Here is a 20,921-nt window from a genome sequence, read left to right on the forward strand (position 1 = left end):
TTTGTCTAAACTTTTCAAAATGTCGCTTGAGTCATTTTACTTGTCGAGTATAATGTTAATAACATACTTGTTGAATATGTTAACACTTTTCGAAAATGTTAACATACACTTGTCAAGATGTTTGTCGAACATTTGCTTTGTACGGACCATCTTTAAGTTTTTCGCACACTGGTGTGACGGCAACGGGACCGGTAGAATTTTGAAGTAGTGGTTGAAATATTCGCCGTCACCACATGCGTTTCGCACGAGATTGCGACGAAACCTGATTTAATCTAACCTTCAATTATTTATTTGTGCATGGAAAATGAGATGAGGTGTTTGAAGTTGAAAACTTGTCAATTTTATTTGGAAAATAAATTGCTAATACAACTATCAGTAAAGCATTGAACTTTTCCCCATGTTTATGAAGATTCCTGTCTAACTCTAAGAATAATTCTTATTCTTTTGGCTGGGCAAGAAATTAATACAATGGAAATTCTACCATGAAAAAGTAAAAAATCTGTAATTCAAAATATACATTTTTGAATATTATAATAACAATCTCATATATGCATCAGACAAAAATGGTTGATTTTTATTTACAATTTTATGCATTATTCTCAGTTTCATATTGTTATAGTTCTTTTGTATTATTTCTTATTGTAATGTATTATTATTTGCCTGTAAGGTTGAGTGGTAGAAAGGACTTTCTAGTCCTAACTCCGCCTAATAAAGAGTATTTTCATTTCATATAATATCATGGAGCAGTTATGATCCTGGAGCAAATAATGTAGTTTAAGTAATAAGTAATAATAAAAAATAAAAGAGGTTTGACATATACATTTTTTATCGAGAACGAATCGGTATAATAATATACTTACTCGTATAACAGAAGCAAATGCAAATAATGCAAACCCGAACAATAGAGATACAGAAAATGACAAATTGAAATAAGCGTTTACGATGTAACAACAAGACATGAAATGGATAGACATGTTTAATTTGTAAAATTGAATAAAAATGTGAATAATTTTGTAATTAAATTACAACTATTTGAAAATAACTTTCGAATTGTGAAGCAAAATACAGAATGACAAGTACCTTCAAGGTTATAGGTGGAGAAACATTTCTTCAATCTTCAAGAGAACAATGTAGACGAATCCCATTCCCGTTTTTGTTCTTCTACTTATTCTTCATTAATTAATCTTCTTCTTCGTCGTCTTCTTCTAATTTATCACATCATTATCTTCTAAGTCTTCTTCTACTTCTTCATATATTTTGTTTTATCTACATTCAAACAGCACTTGATTTAAACTAACTCACAGTATTTTAAACTAACAATTTTATATCACGGTAACATTATTTTCACATATACAAAAATATCACATAAAAAACTATTTTGACGATTTTCATTCACATTTCCGTATTTGATGCAATCTACTGTACACGGTTTTATAAACGCACATCACTGTAAAATATCTCACACATAAAAATTAGAGGAAAATAATTTCCAAACAAAAATAAATTGATCGAAATAAAACTTTTCAACAAAAATCAGTCACTGCTATCATCTAGAATCACAATACGTCGTTTCTTTTTCTTCTTCTTCTCCTCCTTCTTTCCTTCAATCTGCTCATTTCTCCTAGATTCTTGACTTGAGCTTCCAACACTCTCCGAACTACTCTTCTTTCTCTTTCTTTTCGCCTTCTTTTTGTGTTTTCTGTCCTTTTTACGTTTCGCCAAAAGTTTTTCGGCTAATTCCAGTTCGGACATTTCACTCTCATTAGTTCCTGTCTCATTTCCGACACAAAACGAATCCTGAAAGAGAAAAAACCGTTTAAAATAGGTGAACAATATGGAAAGTAACACTAAATTGATGGGTAGATTAAACAAAAATTGAGAAAATAATACTACGTTTCAGTTGTACAGTTTTATAACGGTTGAAAACATCTAATTTTTGTTTTTATTCAAAAAATAATATACTTTTCCTACAGATACCTTGAAAAGTGACCATTTCTGCACTGATTGCAGGCCGCAAAGAAACACTTTTCCGCACTAGTGTGCAAAGTGAGTACTTTGCGTACTCCAGATTTGCAGCATGACAACGCAAAATAGTTAGTAGGTTATATGGAGTACCAGTGCAGCAAAATCAAAATTAAGTTGGTAATACTCATAGTGAGGCCCACGTTATAATGAATGGCAGTGGAGAACAGCGTTGCCTTGCCATTATGTGCCTTGATTATAGTAATTTCAATGCTTACATAACATAAACCCCCTTCAAGCAGTCAGATAAATTTCCAATTGAATTACTAATCATTATAATTCAATTATTATTATTCAATTTTGAATAAATTAAGGTTTTTATTAATAATAAAATTACACAGAAAAAATTTGATGGATTTCAGGGAATTTTACCCATAATTACCCACTTTTCATATTCAATGGTAACTGTAGGAAAAATTTAATGTGAAATATGTGCACAAAGTTCGTTTGCTGCACTCAAGAAACCATAATTCCACACTCGACTACGGCTCGTGTGTAAACGTTTCTTTCGGTGCAGCAAACTGTCACTTTGCGCACTAGTTGCACAAATAACTATTTTGTAAAAACCTCATTGTTCATTGAAGAATTTACAATATATTTGGTGGTAACTTACTGTATAACCGGAACAAAAAAATCTACCTTTATAACAGGAATTACTGTACCAGTATCTTAATAACTCGTACAAAATCTATTATAGCAGGTAACCCATGCTCCGTAAGGGTCTATTTTAAAACGTCACAAACTGAAAACTTGACATAATTAAATCTTCAAGATAATTAAATCTTCAAAATAGACCTATAACCATCCTCGGTTAATTGAGTGTCGGTTTCCGAGTTCGGGATTTAGCTAAGTTCTAGACTTTAAACAGCTGGAGTCAGAAAATTGGCTTTCCGAAACTGGGCGCAGTCGCAGTCCACATTTAAATTAAATTTCGAAAAACTAGAAAATTAACCACAAAATAAAATAGTGTAAAGTTTCAGCTATTTTGAATTATTTAGGAATGTTTCATTTCGTCAAGAAAAACCTTTTCCAATATTATAGAAATGAGAAAATAAAGATTATCATAAAAACTGCGACTACACATTTATATATAATCTATATGCAACATTTAAAGTTAATCAGTCCAACGTTCAGATGTGATGATGTGTCAAACATAATTTTCCTATCTCGTACAAGCCAGTTCTTTTATTAATTATAGTTGACCGAGAAAAGTGAGGTCTAAAGGTGCGCACAGATATACTCGCCGCGAACATGAGCAATTCACTTTTAATCAGTTGATGCCAAGCTTTTTATATCTGTATCTTACCGTTTCTGTAAAAAAACAGATATAATCAGCTGATTAAAAGTGAATTGCTCATGTTCGCGGCGCGTATATCTGTACGCACCTTAAGAGCCTGTTCACATGACAGCGATTTACGCTCGGTTGTCGCGCGATTGACCAACCGAGCGGTTGCCAGGTATAGGGAAACACATAGTGCCGTACACATGCATCGCTCGGTTTTAGTAGTCGCCGGCGAATCGCGGCGGTTGTAATCTCAGAATTAGCCGAGGGCAAATCGCTCATGAATCGCTGTCATGTGTACGAGACTGGCATATCGAGCGATTTGCCAACCGCTCGACAACCGAGCGTAAGTCGCTGTCATGTGAACAAGCTCTAAGATTCAAGTCGACGGTTTGGCATTTCTCTTAATGTTTGAATGTTTATATGTTGCGCATTTACGGCGAAACGCGGTAATAGATTCTCATGAAATTTGACAGGTATGTTCCTTTTTTAATTGCGCGTCGACGTATATACAAGGTTTTTGGAAATTTTTCATTTCAAGGATAATATAAAAGGAGAGAGGAGCCTCCTTCATACGCCAATATTAGAGTAAAAATCAGAGTATAGAATTATTCATCATAAATCAGCTGTCTAGTGGACTATAATACTACCCGTTCAAAAACATCGAACATCTTGAAAATGTATCTTTCCATCAACGTTGTAAACAGTTGCAGCCAGACCTGATAACAGCGCTCACTCACATTCCAGGACGACACGTCACGGTACGATAGGACAGAAAGCTCTATGTTTATTTAGGATTTTTCTAGACATTTTAAATTGATAAATTATTTATCAATTTTTGAGAAAACATAACAACAGATCAATGTAACTTACTGAGCGCAAGGTCTACTGTTCACAGAACTACTAGTATATATGTTGGAGATGACATATGTTATTGTTTTGAATCATCAACCTACTAGAATGCACACTATGCCTAATAGGCTACTCACATTTACGTATGTTTCATGCTCCATAGGTACATATTGGGAATATACATCTCTGGCCATTACACTTTCTGATAGTTCAGGTATTCTGTAGCCTCCTGCCACCTTTTTTGGGGTTCTGAAATAAAAAATACAAAGCTAATTAACACATTGCAGAAATATACACATTTCCATTACTGAAATTAAATTAAATGATGTCAGATGTCATAGAGGAGGGAAAATACTTCATGCTGGAGAGAATCGCACAGGATTAGATTAGATTAGATTTCTTTATTTATGTATGTTACAATATTTACTGACTTAAACACTAATTTACATTAAATGACGGTAATGCTAATTATCCAACGAATTTTACAAAGTATACATGATTAATAAATGAGAATAAAGATTAGATGCAATTAGAATAACGATAAAATAAAATGTTGAAACGTAACTTCATAAATCGGCGGTGTTTCAACAAATAATTGTCGATTCTTTAAGAAGGATATGAAATAATATCGTTCCCATCAACACACGACCGGGTAGTGATGGGAACAACGTTGCCGATCCTCTGTATTGTCAATGCCTTCTATAGACGGTAGCTGATACAGGTTTATTGATACTGTTTATTCTCGTTTAAAATAATCAATAATTATATTTTATTAAGTAAGAATAGTATTTTTCAATAATTTTACATAATTAAGATGAAATATTTTATTAATTAATTATTCATTCTACATTGTTAAAAGACGATCTGGCAACAGAGCAAAGCGAGAGAGAAATAATGCTATCAGCTTTGTTGAATGATAGACAAGGATAGCAATACCATTGCTAATTAAACACTGCCATTATAACGTGGACCTCACTATAACAATCTAAACATCTTTGTTACATATCTGAGTCAGTGAGAATATTATTCCTATAAATTATAATGGGACTATCCATACTACCTAGGCCGTGCTGAGTGTGAACAGTCCAATCAGAACTCATGAAAGCTATATTTTCACTGTGCCGGTCACGTTGGTGATGCTACTGGTAGTGAGAATATTATTCCCATACATTATAATAGGACTATTCATACTAGCTAGGCCGTGCTGAGTGTGAACAGTGCAATCAGAATTCATGAAGATTATATTTTCATTGTGCCGATTTCTATCACTGACACTGATATGTGGGAAACCTGCTTAATTAACTTTCTTTAGACATACAAATACTTTGTGTACGTTCTGTGTACAGTAAATTGTTCCAGTTCCAATCGTAAATATTGTTCCATCACGTGACTAGTGCAAAATGTTCCCATGGAACGCTATTTCAAAATCGTTGGTTCAAGCTTTTGGCGCGCACTTATAAAGTTGATTTACACCAAAATGTGACGTTTACTAGCTGCGTGAATGAAGAAAGGCTGTTTTACAAACTTACCGTCTAGAAAAGTGAGCATTTCTTTCATTCCATTACTCTCAAATTTTCTATAGAGAAAAATTCATTTATCAAACATTATTTTGTTGGTTATGTATTCTATGGCTATGCTATGGTAAACAAACTATCAGCGTATGCGCAGAGAAGCAAGCAGACTACAATTCAATCGACAATGAGAGCTCGGATAGTTGGAACTGTAACAATTTACCAAGCTTTGACAGGAACTTTGAGCTGGAACTGGTTTCTGGTACAGAATCTGTCAAAATTCTTCCCATGGGACACGGAAATTTTTACCTGGTAAATTGTGAATCGGACAATTTACCACATTCTATGTACACAGAACGGGCCCTTTGTAAAGGCATGATATCATGAGAGCCTTGACTGCCTAAAAGGTAGTCGTTAGGTCATGTCAGAGGCCCTGAAATTGATCAGCTGCGACCAGAAAACTCTGACACCAGACCTGAGCCAGCCAGGTCACTCGATATTATTATTATGAGAGCCTTAAACATCGTCTAGTTTTAGGTGAATTCCGAACTGTTCAGCACTCACTTGACAGTTTGCAGATAGTGTGCAACCATCATGGTGTTATCGTTGTTGACCTGGTCATCTACAAAACTCTCGTCCATTGAGTCCAGACCGCTTGTCTCTCTCCCACTCGATGTTTCGTCTCCCGATACGTCTGCTTCACTTTCAATAAACGCATTCGGCTTTTTGTTCTTCGCTTTCTGTAAAACGAAATTCGATCAATAAAAAACATGTCTTAATTTTTTTCAAATTAAAATTTGCCAAAAAACACGAATATGAAATACAAATGATCAACTATCATGTTTTCTCTTTTTCGATCTCTGCAAAAGGATCCCAACTAATGATTCATATTTTCGTTTATTTTATCGTTAACTTTTAAATTAATTTCAAACGAGTAAACAGGTGTAAAATTTCAATCATAGAAACACAAATTGAAATTGAACTGAAGATAGTCACTAAAATATATTACACATGAAAAGTTGAGTGAGGGAAACAGTTTTGGGTTTATCCTGTTGATTTTCTCCCAATCATCAATTTGATGTTGTGATAGTGAAATGAAATCAGTCACCAAGATAAGTTTCACATTAATGAATTCAACATCATTCAATGTAACTTACAAATGGAGTAATTTGCAAGAATATTCAAATTAAGGAATCACTTTGTTGATTAATAAATTTTTGAAACACATTATGATAAATACAACCGTATCTACATGTAAACGTGGTTTAGCGTTTAACCATAGAGAAACATAACGTAAGTAGATATCCCATGGTATAGGCGTTTATGTCGCAACTTTTACTGTTACCCTCAAGTCGATTACTATAGATTATTGTAGATTTTTACTGTTTTGGCCGGGTAGAGTGTATGACGGCACAATATGAGAGACTACCAGCGTCACACACCTTTTTGGGAAAGAAATACGTGGACTATCGGCTTGAGATAACAGTAAAAGTTGCGACATAGACGCCCTATACCATGGGATATCTACTCAAGCTATGTTTCTCTATGGTTTAACGTAGTGTTAGCATATGGCTCTTAATCACTTTTCTAACACTACTTTTGTACCGTTGCTGAGAAAACATTGAAAGAATTACCACTTTGTTCTTTAGATAATTCACTACACCAGAGAAAGATCAGAACAAAAGATAATTCTGTACTATATTCAAAATCAATCAATGATCGAGAAGAACTACACACGCAAAACGTGAGCTTGTTTTTTCAATTTGCTGTGGAATATAGGTCGTAAATTTTAGTATATTTACTGAGGGTGATGCCCACATAAGCTCTTAGGCTTGTGCGTGGGTAATGAGCGAGAGGGATGATGATGAGAGATGACGACTACTTTTTAGGTAGTCGGGACCGACGAGTTATCGTCTCCTCCGAAAGACGGGTTGGCCGTATCTATTTCATTGTGCTGTGGTCAAAAACTTTTGCCCCGGTTGAGATTCGAACTCGGGTCATCTTGATTATTGGACCTGCGCGTTATCACTTACTCCAACGAGCCACCCATTGTAACTCATCTTGTTATAAAAAGCAACATGAATGATAATTAATGATTAAAGTTCTATGAGAATCTCAACTTATCAACTCGAATAATTTATCTCTTTATGGTAAACTACATCAATATAATTATCACTGAAGTTTGTAATCGAGATGAGACGCCTTCAGCAATTTGTAAGCTAAATGCCTTCACCAAATATGTGATGGTGGGAAAAAGAAAAGTAAGCTTTCGGTTTTTAATAAAACAGCAAAAAATATTTATTTAATATGAATATTCAAATATGAACGGTCCGAAACGGAAAGTATATGTAATTGAGATAAAGGAAAGATTACAACTATAACCAACATCAAGATTTCTGATTATAATATCAGATAATAATTTAAGGGCTAAAATTGAATTCAATATTATGCAGGTCTAAACTGACCGAACTGTGACAGCCTATAATTGAATTCTCAAGACAGAATCCTTCAGGTAAACAATGCCTTAACTCAACGACTATACTTCACAAACGGTTTAAAGAATACGGGCCTCGAAAGAAAATTCAAAATCTATTTATTCGAAAAAGCATGCAGCCTTGATTCACAGACCAAAATTCGACTCACTCTTGTTTGTATAGCATGGAGCTAAAAATCATAATATTGCCTCACGAAACGTGATAAAACACACGTTTCATCTTTGCACTTGGAGATCTTCTCGTTTTATCAATTGCATTTGATAATTAAATCCCGACCAGATTTCCAACTCACAAAATAATATTTAATAAATTGAATGGGTTTTATGATGATTTCTATCATTCCAGTTATTTCTAAATCTTTGAGGTAATTTTGTATTGTCAGATTGTTGAGTTTTTGAAAATAACACTGTTCTCCGATAGTCAATTTGGGTTCAGACCTAAAGAAGCACAAATACAGCTATATCTGAATTCATGGAAAACTGTATCTATTCTATTGATAGAAGTGTAATCTACTAGGCAGCTTCTATGACATGAGCCGAGCTTTTGATACAATATCTCATCCCATCTTATTACAAAAGCTCAAATTCTATGGTTTTGATGACATGTCAACCAATTTAATTGCCTCTTACTTGAGTGATAGATTCCAAACTGTTTTTTATGATGGCTGTTTTTCTAATTATTTAAAAGTGTTATCAGGTGTTCCACAGGGTTCCACACTAGGTCCTATCCTCTTCATTATATATGTTAATGATCTTCCTGCAGCAATCAGTTGTAAAAATGTAAGACCATTTATGTTTGCTGATGATTTAGCTGTTCAAATAAAAAATAATGGTCTTTCTGGTAGCTTACATACGGTTAATGAAATAATTGAAGATTGGACAGCTTCTAATTCATTGTGTCTTAATAAGGAACAAAACTCAACTTTTGGAATTGGATTTAGATTGCAACCTGACAATGCAAAGTTTCTCGGTATTACAGTTCAAAGCAATTTAAAATGGGGCTTACACATCAAAATATTATGTGGCAAACTGTCGAAGGGAATTTTTATGATAAATACAACCGTATCTACATGTAAACGTGGTTTAGCGTTTAACGTAGTGTTAGCATATGGCTCTTAATCACTTTTCTAACACTACTTTTGTACCGTTGCTGAGAAAACATTGAAAGAAATTACCACTTTTGTTCTTTAGATAATTCACTACACCAGAGAAAGATCAGAACAAAATATAATTTTGTACTGTATTCAAAATCAATCAATGAATCTTAGAGAAGAAAATACCAACGCAAAAACGTAAGCTGTTTTTTTTTCAATTTGCTGTGAAATATACGTCGTAAACTTTAGTAGTATTTACTGAGGGAGATGCCCACATAAGCTCTTAGGCTTGTGCGTGGGTAATGAGCGAGATGGATGATGATGAGAGATGACGACTACTTTTTAGGTAGTCGGGACCGACGAGTTATCGTCTCCTCCGAAAGACGGGTTGGCCGTATCTATTTAATTGTGCTGTGGTCAAAAAATTTTGCCCCGGTCGAGATTCGAACTCGGGTCCTCTTGATTATTGGACCGGCGCGTTATCACTTACTCCAACCAGTCACCCACATTGTAACTCATCTTGTTAAGAAAAACGACATGAATGATCATTAATGATCAACTTATCAACTCGAATAAATTTATCTCTTTATGGTAAACTACATCAATATAATTAATCACTGAAGTTTGTAATCGAGATGAGACGCCTTCAGCAACTATGTAAGCTAAATTCCTTCACCAAATATATGTGATGGTGGGAAAAAGAAAAGTAAAACTTTCGGTTTTTAATAAAACAGCAAAAAAATATTTATTCAATATGAATATTCAAATATGAAACGGTCCGAAACGGAAATTATATGTAATTGAGATAAAGGAAAGATTACAACTATAACCAACAATCAAGATTTCTGATTATAATAATCAGATAATAATTTAAGGGCTAAAATTGAATTCAATATTATGCAGGTCTAAACTGACCGAACTGTGACAGCCTATAATTGAATTCTCAAGACAGAATCATTCAGGTAACCAATGCCTTAACTCAACGACTATACTTCACAAACGGTTTAAAGAATACGGGCCTCGAAAGAAAAATTCAAAATCTAATTATTCGAAAAAAGCATGCAGCCTTGATTCACAGACCAAAAGTCGACTCACTCTTGTTTGTATAGCATGGAGCTAAAAATCATAATATTGCCTTCACGAAACACACGTTTCATCTTTGCACATTGGAGATCTTCTCGTTTTATCAATTACATTTAATAATTAAATCCGCGACCAGATTTCCAACTCACAAAATAATATTTCAATAAAATTGAATGGGTTTTAATGATGTGATGTATGACAAGTTTTATGAAGAAAATCATAGCTTATTAGCTTCAATAGCACTACTTTGATTATCTCGGTGTCAATGATGTCATCTCAACATCAATCAAAGTAGGTAGCTTACAATAGGAATAATTTACAAATCTTTAGAAATTTATAAGCTTTACTTACTTTATTTTTGCCACCCTTGCGCCTAGACGGAACCGCCTCTGAGTCATTCAACGATTTATCCGCCGGTTTATTGACACTTGTGATAAAAATATCAGACGAATCATCAGTGTCTGAAGATTTCCTCGCTTTGAAAGAAGTCGATTTCCTCGACACAGAACTTGTACTCGATCTGTCAATTTTCCCACCAAATTTACTCTGTTTGGCTGTCGAAATAGTTGGGAAGATATCCTCCTTTTCTTGATCGGAACCTGAAGAAATTACTAGAGGTTTCCTTTGTTGACGATGTCTCTCACCAGGATAGAACGAATCATCACTTATTTCTATCACACTAGATTTCTTTTCACACGATTTTTCATCAACATTTTCACCTCCGCACCCTCTTGTCTCCCGTGTCTCCCAGCTGAAACTATCCTCCAAACTTCTAGTTTTCCCATCTTTTTCAACCCCTAAACAAGTCTGGCCATCTAATTCATTATGTTTCGCTTCGTTTCCCGAAATTTTCACAGTATCTAAAGATCTACAACTTGTATCATGTTTTATTTTTTGTCCAAATTCATTTACGGTAGGCCTCCTTTCTGAAGACTGAGAACTAAAACTTAAATCATGCTTTATTTTTTGGGCAGAAATTTTCACAGTATCTGAAGATCCCCAACTAAAGCCATCATCCGACTTCTTGAGATCAGTGTCCATGTTATCTAGCCTAATACACTTCACAACTGGAGATACAACACTTGAAATTTTCCCTGAATTTCCAATCATTAATTTGTTATTGTCTTTTGAAGAATGTCTAGTTTCTTTCAAATCAGGTAGTCCCCAACTGCAGCTGCTCTGTTGCTTCTTCAAATTTTCTTTCATTGTTTCATCCACAAATGAAAATTCTCCACTGATTTTTTCACCTGATGTGCTTACAGTTGTCCCCATGCTTTCAAGTCTGGTCAATTTCACAACAGGTGTTCCCAAACTCAAAATCTCATCTTTTTCATAATTTCTCGATCCAATATCAGTTCTTTTTCCACCTGAAAACTCCTTCAACTCTTTCTCCTTACTACCAGATGCAAAATTTAGCTTCGATTGTGTACCTTTGCCCAAACTTAACCCACCTTTCGACTTACTTTTACTGAGTAGAGAAAACTTTGTCGAATTCTGTAGACTGTTATCGTTCTTTGATTTGTTTCTAGTGATACTTCCAGCAACCTTGGCACTTCTGTTGCCGTAAGATAATATCAACGGACTCTCCATATGGAGTTCGTTGGAATTGTCTATAATATCCGGGTCGTTTTCGGTCAAATCTAAAACATCAATGGAGGTTTCAGGTTTAGCAGCCGATACTTCTACAGGTGAATCTGAGAACATACCTGACTTCAAAAGTTCTTCCAACTCCTCATTACTGAGATAATCTGATTTGAACTGTGTCGAGCACAGGGGTTTATTAGGAGGGTTAGTTATTTGTGTAGCAGCTTCTTTTTTATTCAATTTTCCATTTTCGGGTTTGAGTTTACTGGATACTACAGTATTAGCAAAAGTTTCTGAAGTTGATCTATGATTTACTGTATTAGACGGGTCAGATTTAGTTACTTGTTTGAGTATTCCTTCCTTATTTGATTTACTATTTTCGGATTGGAGTTTTATATTTCCTACTTCAGTATTATTATCAATTTTAGAAGCTGTTTTATAATTTATCAATTTTGCTTTACTAGTTAATCCTCCACTGAAATATTTCGATTGACAACTCTCACTTTCATACTTCAATGTGTTCGAATTTTCAGTTTGTACAGCTGGTTTCGTACTAACTGCCTGTGCCTCAATGTTTTCGAAACTGTTCATAAGAGCATCATCCACACAGTTTTTAAGCAATTCGTCTTCCTCAGAATCAATTTCCAGATCAGATCTTACCTTAGATTGTGCAGGTGGTTTAGAACCTATTTGATTTGATTTAGAATTTTCTGGATTGTCGGAACACTTTTGCATGAGCTCATCCAAACCAGTTATTTCGAAGTAATCCTCGTCGTTATCTAGAGCTTCTTGAGATATTTCTAGATTATTTTCATTGGTGTAATTTTTCGAGGTTGTTGGTTTACTATTATTGTCGGGTATAGATTTCATAGAATCATTTACTCTCTGATTCGATTCATTTACTGATGAATTAGGAACATTAACTGATTGATTTGACTTATCTTCTGATGGTTTAGAATCATTTACTGATTGATTGTACCCATTTACTGATTGTTTAGAATCATTCATCAACTGATTTAATGATTGTTCACAATTAATTATTGGTACATTTTCGTGTTTTACACTTCCCGGATACTTCATTGCCTCATAATTCAAATCAATTTTAGAATCTGCACAATCGAACAGGTCATCATCACTACTATTCAAAATAAACTCGTCAGAATTTTGGTTTTCTTCCCCAATATTATTTTCACTTTTTCCATCAGTTTTTTGTTTTCCTTTTTCAACATTTCGTCCAATCTCTATGTCATACGTTCGTCTCACTTCAGCAATATTTTTCTTGTTCATCTCCTTGCCTTGAGCTCTTAATCTCATAGCGATTTCAACCAACTGGGATACATTATACAAATTGTCACCTGTATAATAATATGACAAAGTTTTCGGGGAGGGGCTTCGTTCAGGATCTGCAACAACTGTTGCATCGTTCTCTTCATCGAACTTGGATTGTGCGAGAATTTCATCAAGTCCCACAATTCCTTCAAAGTCATCATCTATATCTTCCTGATTTTCAACAACATTGGACTTTGCTGAAACTTCATCGCATTTGGACTGAGCTAGGATTTCGTCGAGACCCACGATTCCTTCAAAATCTTCTAAATCTTCAAGGTTTTCTTCAAATTTATCTCCCTTACTACAAACCCCAACTTCTTCAACAGACGATAACCGATGGTTGGGTTTCGACAAGCTTCGAAACCGATCTTGAAACAAATCCTTTTTGACACATTTAGGTGTGGAACTGGACTTTGGAACTCCACTGTACCCTCCAACTTTGATACCAGAGGTTTTCGAAGATTTTTTCCTAGATTGAGACAGTATTGGCGATAATTCGATTTCAACTACACCATTTTTATTATCTCCGATCACTTTTCTATCCTCGGGTTTCTTGAATGTCTTGGACGATAATATGGGTGACAACTGTGCGAGCATGTCTTCATCAAATTCATCCATGAAAGCTGTATCAAAATCTTGGTGATCATCAAAATTTTTTCCGAACCTTTTTCCATGTTTTTCAAGAGTTTTGACGGCGGGGCGATACTTTCAACATTAAGTTTTCTCTTGAAACCTTCTTTGGCATCTTCCTCAACTTTATTTCGGATTTTAGTGAAATTTGATAAAAGATTGAAACCCTCTTTATGTATACCAGAATTCCCTTCTGTAACTTTATTGAGAGTATTTCCTTCCAGGCCTTTTGATTTATTCTTTGGTGGTCTCTGACTTAGAATAGGGGAGAGTTCATTTCCATCGAATTGAAAATTTTCCACGCCATTATTATCATTCCGAACTGTTTCCGTTACTTTTGATATTTTCTTTGGTCTTTGACTTAGATCTGGAGAAATATTTACACCTTCAAACTTGGAAACTTCATCTTTACCAAAATTATCCTTCATAAATTGATTGGAAATATTACCCTGTACATGTTTCGAATTTTTCTTTTGTAGCCTCTGGCTCAAAATGGGAGAGAGATTCATCTCTCCCAATCCACTAACCTCCTCCGTTTCATCACCCCTACAAAAATTTCCTTTCACAGAATTGTTTCCATCTACACATTTCGATTTCTTTTTCATTGGTCTTTGACTTAGAATGGGGGAAAGTTCAGTTTCGTCAACCTGAAACCCTCCTCCATTCTTATTTTCCCAATTCACGTTCGAGAAACTATTTGACTCCTCAGTTTTAACTACCTTAGATTTCGATCGTTGACTCAAAATGGGAGACCAGTCTTTCTCTTCAAAACTCATTCTTGAGTTTTCAGTTTCTTTCACAGGAGTAATCAAATCAACAATTTCAGCATTAAATGATGTAAGTTGATGGTTGTGCTTGGTTGAATCTTTCAACGGAGTGTCAGTTTCAACAGGGTTGTAAGTTTTCATGATGTCATCCAGTCCAATAATGAATGATTCAGAACTCATACAGGTGTCTTCATCTTCTAAATCAATATTGGATTCTGCGTTTTTCATGTCAACTGGTTTGATCATCGAAGATCTACCAAGGTTATCAACTAGTTTAGCGTTTCTAAAATCAACCTGTTTATTCAACGAAGATCCACCGAGTTTATCAACTACTTCTATTCTATCTTGATGGAAATCAATCACTTCATTCCAACTGTCAACACCATCAACTATAGGCAAATCATTTTTCAACGATGAGGATTTTAAACTAGGGAGATTACTCAGGTCCAAATTTTTCACGTCATCAATTGTAATACCTTCGAGCAGCTTACAAATGTTGGGAACAACTTTAAAATCCATCTCACACTTCACCGGCGAACTGAAACATTTCATCGCAACTGAACGAATAACCCGATTTCTACTCAACGCACAGTACGAGGGTCTTCCCAAAATATTCGGGAAATCTTTCAGGACATCATCCAGAATTCTATCTACGTCATCGTTGATAAATATCACATCATTTTCCTCGTCGACTGTTTGAACATTTTTGAGGTTAGACGTATTTTTTCGGTTGGAAACATAATCGATTGTTGAATCCTGTGATATAAACCGAGTTTGGGAGCAACTTTTGCCATACACTCGCGAATATCCAGTCCGTGCTTTGATTTGGGCTGATTTCTGGCGCTTGTTTTTGTAGTCTTCTTTACACCTTCGTTCTTTCTCCTTTGATTCTGATTCGCACCGCCGACTGTTGACCACAACGAAGCTGGTGGAGAAGAAATTGGATCGTGTACAACAGGTTCTGAAACCGAAGAGAAAAAATAAGATAATTTGACAAATGAATATCAAGATTCTAACATTCTATAAAAATTGTTACATTGAACTAACAGTCAAAAATTACATGTAAAGTAAAAAATTTACTTAAAAAAGGTTTTATTTGCTGCACCAGTGCGCATGTGCATGCAATATTTCGCCGCAAGAATGGTTGAACCTATCTGATGAACTATTAAATCCATAGGTTTGATATTCCAATTAGATTTGATAAGTGACCTGAACACCGGGTCCTAATCTATAGTGAGGTCTACGTTATAATGGCAGTGGAGAAAGATAGCAGAACAACGTGGCCGATCCTCTGTCTTGTCAATGCCTTCTATAGACGGTAGCTGATACAGGTTTATTAAAGTAATATTAACTGTTTATTCTCGTTATAATAATCAATTATATTTTACTAAGCAAGAAATGATATTTTTTCAATAATTTCATGATTAATTTTCATAATTATTAAGATAATAACATACACCTCACTATAGATTAGGACCAGGTGTTCAGGTCACTTATCAAATCTAATGGGACTATCAAACCTATGGATTTAATAGTTCATCAGATAGGTGTCCTAGAAACCGGGCTTCTATAATAAGAAGATAATAGTAATAAGGATTATACTATAACTAGCCGTCAGGCTCGCTTCGCTCGCCATATCCGTCTAGACAGGGGGCTCCGCCCCCTGGACCCCCGACTGGATCGTCCAAGAATGAGATCAGCAGGCTCGCTCCGCTCGCCTGCATTTTTCATTTGAGCATTTTTATCATATGTTAGGACGATCCAGTTGGGGGTCCAGACTAAACGGATATGGCGAGCGAAGCGAGCCTGACGGCTAGTAATATAATATTCCCAGGATTGAAGTAGCAGTGCCCAATCAATTTTTCCGCGATAAATGCATTTAAATATTTAACTTGGTGCCAACCTAACATAGTCAACTCAACTTAATGCCAACCTGACAAAATTATTAATTTAGTTGCCAGTTAACAACTGTTTCGAAGAGGTACTCTATCTAGATTCTATAGTAACATATTATGATATGGAAATTTCAATTATAATTAAGAGATTGGGAGAAGAAGAATATACATGCTAAAAGACGAACTTTAAACCCTTAAAAACAAACCTTAGAGTTAAAATATTGCCAAAAGATTTCTTAGTGCGCCTCTAAAGGGCCAACTGAACATACCTACCAAATTTGAACGTTTTTGGTCCGGTAGATTTTTAGTTATGCGAGTGAGTGAGTGAGTCAGTCAGTCAGTCAGTGAGTGAGTGCCATTTCGCTTTTATATATATATAAATAAACAGCTGTGCTAATAGTAAAGTTATGTTTTTTTCTGTCCCAAAATTTTGTAAAATTACTCAAAAACTTCCAATTTGTAGAGATTTGAGTGAAGTATTTTTGTTTTTAATTTAGTTTTTAAATATCAAAATTTAAAATTTTAGTTGACCGAGCGAAGTGAGGTCTAAGATTCAAGTCGACGGTTTCGCATTTCTCTTAATGTTTAAATGTTTGAATGTTTAAATGTTAATATGTTGCACATTTACGGCGAAACGCGGTAATAGATTTTCATTAAATTTGACAGGTATGTTCCTTTTTTGATTGCGCGTCGACGTATATACAAGGTTTTTGGAATTTTTGCATTTCAAGGATAATGTAAAAGGAAAAAGGAGCCTCCTTCATACGTGAATATTAGAGTGAAAATCAGACTATAGAATTATTCATCATAAATCAGCTGACTAGTGATCAAACAGATGTGTGGAGAAGCCAGTCTATTGATGTATTTCCATAAGGTCTATAGTTTCAATCAGGTAGTTGTGGATGAGAATACTGCGTGAGGTCTACTGTTCACAGAACTACTAGTTTAGTCATTAGTTTTAAAGTGGAAATTGGACTTTTTGAAGTGAAAAGTGAAATCTTAACCTCATTCTTTTTTGAAACTTTCATTTGTAAAAATTCGGGAGAAGACAGTTTTGAGCTATGCTTGTAGTCTTCTCCCAATCATATTATATATTATAATATTATGATTTGTGATTGTCAATGAAATAAATTAATAGATAATAGGATAATAATAAGATTTATTAAATATCTTACCATCACTTCTGTCAGTTCTCTCCCTGATTTCAGTTGCCTTTTGCAGTAGATGTACAAGCATGTTGGTGTCTCTCGAGTGGCCCACAACATGTGTTTGTTGCAGATCGCTGTTCCAATCCAACCAGTCTGAGTATCTGCTGAACTTATCACTGGCGAATTCTTCTATCTCAAGTCGTGGCCCTATGAATGCATAAATGAATCATTATTTCAGAATAATTTATAAACACAATTTATCTATTTTCATGATACCGTTCTAAAATAATTATTTATTAGTTTACTTTTGTTATTCATTGTATCGTTGAGAGGAATAAGTTTTTTTTTTAATTTTTGGCTCAAGTGGTCACGAAAGAAAGCTGAGAACCTCCTCAACTCCCTCCCCCCAACCACCAAACCCATAGATGTTGCCATTTTGTCAGGTATATTGTATTATTGATTAAAAATTGACCAAGCGAAGTGAGGTCTAAGATTCAAGTCGACGGTTTGGCATTCCTCTTAATGTTTGAATGTTTATATGTTGCGCATTTACGGCGAAATGCGGTAATAGATTTTCATGAAATTTGACAGGTATGTTCCTTTTTTAATTGCGCGTCGACGTATATACAAGGTTTTTTGGAAATTTTGCATTTCAAGGATAATATAAAAGGAAAAAGGAGCCTCCTTCATACGCCAATATTGGAGTGAAAATCAGACTATAGAATTATTCATCATTCAGCTGACAAGTGATTACACAGATGTGTGGAGAAGCCAGTCTATTGCTGTATTTCCATAAGGTCTATAGTTTCAATCAGGTATTTGTGGATGAGAATACTGCGTGAGGTCTACTGTTCACAGAACTACAAATATTAAATTAATTTTCAATTATAATCAGCTGTGAAAAACGTTTAACAAATCTCATTTGGCAACGTTGCATTGATCTGTTCCGATTTCCATCGGACTGTTTTCGTGCAGTTAACTAAAGTTACTATAAAAATATCAATTAATTCTCACTTACAATCAACTGTGGACAACGTCGATCGAATCTTATTTAGCAACATTGCACTCATCTGTTCCATTTCCATCGGACTATTTTCGTGCGGTTGACTATAGGTCACTGGGACCATAGAGAAACAATAGCATAAGTAGATATCTCATGGTATAGGGCGTTTATGTTGCAACTTTTACTGTTATCTCAAGCTGATAGTCCAAGTAGTTCTTTCCTGTGAAGCTTTATGACGCTGGTAGTCTCTCATAGTTTGCCGTTCATGCACTCTTACCCTGTCAAAACGTGAAAATCGACAGTAATCGGCTTGAGATAACAGTAAAAGTTGCGACATAAACGCCCTATACCATGGGATATCTACTTACGCTATTGTTTCTCTATGGTAATACCGGATAGCCGTCTAGTTGTCACCCCGACTACTTGTAAGTACACTGTCACCTTCCAGATGGTTTGATTTTATACTTTTTAAATTTCCATCCTGTATTTATCCAGTGAAAATAACTATCAAGTTTTTGATTTGTGAAACTTTAAGAAGAGAGAAAATACAGTATAAGAAGATATCCCATGGTATAGGTAATCCATGTTCCAAATTTCAAGCCGATTTCTTGTTAACTTAAGCTGATTACTATCGACTTCTGTCTATTATTACTGTTTTTTTGGTGTGAGAGTGTAAGAAGGGCACATTATGAGAGACTACCAGTGTCACATAGCTTTTTAAAAAATAACTACCAGGACTATCGCCTCGGCTTTTATGCTATCTTATCTCTATGGAATCATCATAAAAAAATGTTACAGTATTACCACAGAATGATACAGTATCACCACAGAATGATACATTATCACCACATATGATATAGTATCAACACAATATGATACAGTATCACCACACATAGGAGTGATCCGTGGTCTAGTAGATAGAGTTATTGCTTAGCAGCATAGAGATCCCGGGTTCAAACCCTCTCATTACCAAAAGTTTTTTAACCAGATCACTCCCGTGTTATCGGATGGGCACGTTAAACTGTCGGTCCCGGCTGAAGTATGACAGTCTTAAGGCCCATTGAATTATATTATTAAATTATATATTCAGGCGGTGGAACCTTGGGACTCCACACCAACAAAAGCCATACGAATTTACTTTACTTTTACCACACATGATATAGATGATACAGTATCAACACACACGATACAGTATCACCACACGTGATACAGTATCAACCCAATATGATACAGTATCATCTCATCTTGATACAAAACAACATGGGCTATCTTATCTCTATATTTTAACTCACCTTTCTGCCTAGGCCACAGTTCACAGCTGGCAGGCAACCGATCGAAATTTGGAAAATATGATCCCAATTCGTCGCGTACTTGGGCCAGCTCTGCGTCCGTCAAAAACGCAGACGCCGGCACATGAGGAGCTGCAGCCGCAGACGTAGACGCAGCCGCAGCCGCAGACGTGGACGGATACGTTCGCGACGTATCTAGCTTGCCGAATACGTTGCGTATGTCACACTGCTTACGTTTGTCCAGTTTCTGAACTTTGATGTGGAGTAGTTGAAGTTTTGGGTTGCAGTCTGTACAAAAATATTAAACAATTGATTAGTTTTGGGTTGCAATCTGTAAAAAAATATTTAACAATTAACTAGTTTTTGGTTGCAATCTGTACAAAAATATTAAACAATTAATTAGTTTTGGGTTGCAATCTGTACAAAAATATTAAACAATTAACTAGTTTTTGGTTGCAATCTGTACAAAAATATTTAACAATTAACTAGTTTTTGGTTGCAATCTGTACAAAAATATTAAACAATTAATTAGTTTTTGGTTGCAATCTGTACAAAAATATTAAACAATTAATTAGTTTTTGGTTGCAATCTGTACAAAAATATTAAACAATTAATTAGTTTTGGGTTGCAATCTGTACAAAAATATTAAACAATTAACTAGTTTTTGGTTGCAATCTGTACAAAAATATTAAACAATTAATTAGTTTTCGGTTGCAATCTGTACAAAAATATTAAACAATTAATTAGTTTTGAGTTGCAGTCTGTTCAAAAATATTAAACAATTAGTTTTGAGTTGCAATCTATACAAAAATATTAAACAATTAACTCTAGTTTTGGGTCGCAATATTTACAAAAATATTATAAAAATTATTAGTTTTGGGTTGCAATCTGTAAAAAATATCAAAAACTGGTTATTTATTCTAATCAATTTTTGTAAC

At 34.8% G+C, this 20,921-nt stretch overlaps 2 protein-coding genes across 4 annotated transcripts in view; one reads left to right on the forward strand and one right to left on the reverse strand.

The window, feature by feature from the left end:
* LOC111056636 (pre-rRNA-processing protein TSR1 homolog) overlaps window positions 1-20,921 on the forward strand; it is a 432,307-nt gene that overhangs the window by 190,287 nt on the left and 221,099 nt on the right. The window lies entirely within an intron of this gene.
* Window positions 1-20,921, reverse strand: part of LOC111056627 (Fanconi anemia group M protein homolog) — an 80,317-nt gene that overhangs the window by 10,550 nt on the left and 48,846 nt on the right. Inside the window, exons 3-8 of one of the 3 annotated variants that reach the window (XR_005571903.1) lie at window positions 19,987-20,271; window positions 17,719-17,898; window positions 10,690-15,609; window positions 6,232-6,407; window positions 4,294-4,405; window positions 1,081-1,797 (exon numbers count right to left, since the gene is read on the reverse strand). Coding sequence is in view for 2 of the 3 variants with exons in the window: in XM_039433484.1 (XP_039289418.1) it covers window positions 1,534-1,797; window positions 4,294-4,405; window positions 6,232-6,407; window positions 10,690-13,869 (3,732 nt within the window). In the remaining variant the exon portion in view is untranslated. Of the gene's footprint in view, window positions 1-839; window positions 1,798-4,293; window positions 4,406-6,231; window positions 6,408-10,689; window positions 15,610-17,718; window positions 17,899-19,986; window positions 20,272-20,921 lie in introns of those variants that run through there. The other 2 variants (XM_039433484.1, XM_039433485.1) reach the window with 2 other exon arrangements.

This window comes from Nilaparvata lugens, chromosome 7 (assembly GCF_014356525.2).
Source record: "Nilaparvata lugens isolate BPH chromosome 7, ASM1435652v1, whole genome shotgun sequence".
NCBI classification, from domain to species: domain Eukaryota; kingdom Metazoa; phylum Arthropoda; class Insecta; order Hemiptera; family Delphacidae; genus Nilaparvata; species Nilaparvata lugens.